At 50.4% G+C, this 2,209-nt stretch overlaps 1 protein-coding gene across 1 annotated transcript in view; it reads right to left on the bottom strand.

Annotated features, from left to right (window-relative positions):
* The window catches only part of PRIM2 (DNA primase subunit 2), a 275,478-nt gene extending 274,395 nt beyond the window's left edge, over positions 1–1,083 (bottom strand). The window contains 2 exon segments of the mRNA XM_006090734.3: positions 127–294; positions 1,022–1,083. Of these exon segments, the coding sequence (XP_006090796.1) occupies positions 127–270 (144 nt within the window). The 5' untranslated portion in view covers positions 271–294; positions 1,022–1,083.
* Between the last annotated feature and the right edge of the window lie 1,126 nt (positions 1,084–2,209).

The raw sequence follows: 2,209 nt of genomic DNA, 5'->3' as shown, positions 1-2,209 counted from the left end.
CCTCAATAAATATTTGTTGAATAATTCCTTAATAAAGGAAATATATTAGCACACTCATTCTCACAAAGTATAAGTGAGATCCTCAAGAATACGTAAATTCTAATTCAAATATCACTCACATTTAACTCTATCGAAAGCAAAGTTTTCAAACTCTATCAGAGATATGTTTTCAGTAGGTGGCTGCAGGTAAAACTGAAGGCAGTGAGGGTAAGCGTTCCTCTGATCGACTGTCAACTTCAGTCTCCTCCTCTTTGCTCCAGTAAATTCCATCTTGTTACCCTTATCAGGAAGCACCTAAAAAGGTTGAAATGATGGAAAGTGGAGTTGAAAACAACCAACCAAAAACATAAACAAAAATAATACGTCTACACGCACAGAAAAAACAAACAGTGAAGTTCAAGGGCATACACCAAAGGTTAACAGTGGTTACCCCTGGGCGATGTCTTTCTGTATTTTCCACATTTTCTACAATACACCTTGTAAATGGTTGAGGGTGGGGGCCGGGCTGCTAGGGAAGACGCAGGTGGTGATGCTAACTTCCAGCAACATGAGAGCCAGGTGCTGGTGCTGCTCACTGGAAGTCGGTGCACCTGATCTCCGCTGCCCCGCGTTTAGATGAGGTTTCCTAAGGGGCTGCGATCCTGAGCTCCTTGGAAAGCGCGGTAGGTTCTAACTAGTAAGAAACTTACTGGACCGGATCCAATTACAGTACTTCCTTCCTATCTTAATGACCCCGGGAAACAGAACTGTTTTTGAATCCAGTCTTTCAGAACTCCTTTTAGGGAGCATCCACACGTTCCGTATAAAAATCCTCCCCCCACCTCCCACCACCACCAGCCTCCTCCGGCGAAGCTGTCCCTATTCGACTCACGGGCGCCTGAGTCTCAGCCCAACAACCGACACCCGAGCCAGATCAATCCCTCCGCTCCCATCGCCCGCAAAGAGCTCTCCCTTCTGTCTCCACCTGCAAGTCTGAACACCAGACTGCCGTCGGTTCTAAAGCCACGGGAGCTGCTCTTACCTGCCACCACTCCGAAAGCCAGGAGACGCCAAAGCTGATAGCAGCTTTTCCCGGTGGCGGGAGATTTCACTTAACAGGAAGCGGAAGTGACGGAACAGGTCCCGCCCCCGAATGTCCCGCCTTCGCAACACAGCCCGGTGCGGGCGGAGGGCGCCCACCTGGACGCCTGCTGTTGGGGGGAGTTGGTAGCTCTGGGCGGTGGACGCTGGGGTGCGGGATGCTGGCGCCACAGGTTTCCGCGGCCGGAGAGGGTGGCCCCGAGGACTCCGGGGACGCAGCGAAGATCCCAGGGGATGACATTGTGGCGCTCTGACCCGCAGGGCTGAGCGCCTGTCACTTTCGATCGGGGAGGTTAAAGAAGAGGCCTTTACTGACTTCATTTATTGCACCTGGACCACTATGAGGAGCTCCAGTTCAGTTACATTTCTTTGAGAATTTTGCATTTTTCAGTTACAGTTTACATTCGATATTGATTTGTATCAGTTCCAGGTGTCCAGTATCGTGGTTAGACAATCGTAGACTTTACAAAGTGTCCCCTTCCCCCCGCCCCCAGAAGCTCTGGTTTTTCTTGTTTAATCTTTCAGGTAAGTGGTATTACTCCATTTTACGGATGAGAAGGCAGTAGCTAAAAGATGATTGTTCGTTTGCCCATCTGTGTACAGTGCGTATTTTGTTTTTCCTGTGAGAAGGCAAGCCCCATCACGTTAGCTTCTACCTTTAGTTCACTACCCTCCACCCCAGCTCCGCCCCAACGCCTGGCGCACAGTGAGCGAGCAGAAAAACATCTGGAATTAGAATGAATAAGTGAGTGCGCACACACAGAAGTCGCTCTGGGATCTGCAGAAATTAGAAGAAGGCGGGCTCAGGGGGGAGAAGCAGGTGTGGAAGAGGTGGGACGCCAGGGGAGAAAGTGGAGCTCGGACTGCGGATCATTGGAAGCGGCGGGTGGGAGCCACACAGGCTCTGCAGTCTGCAGGGTTTTCAAGAGCTGGAAAGAAAGCACACGTGTGTCCTCTAGGGGGCGTGTCTCACCAACAAAAGTGGGGTTAGTCCGTTGGAGGTGAAGAACGCTTGAAACGTTCAAGTTTTCAGAAATGCAAAGTATAATGAAACAGTATCAAGCTTCAAAGGACCTAGCCCAGCCAGCATGGACCAGATTGTGGCTGGCACTGACTTTGTGCCAGGATG

Source organism: Myotis lucifugus, unplaced genomic scaffold (genome assembly GCF_000147115.1).
Source record: "Myotis lucifugus unplaced genomic scaffold, Myoluc2.0 scaffold_80, whole genome shotgun sequence".
Classification (NCBI taxonomy): Eukaryota; Metazoa; Chordata; class Mammalia; order Chiroptera; family Vespertilionidae; genus Myotis; species Myotis lucifugus.
The sequence above is the reverse complement of the archived record's forward strand: the minus strand, read 5'-3'. Positions and strand labels throughout refer to the sequence as shown.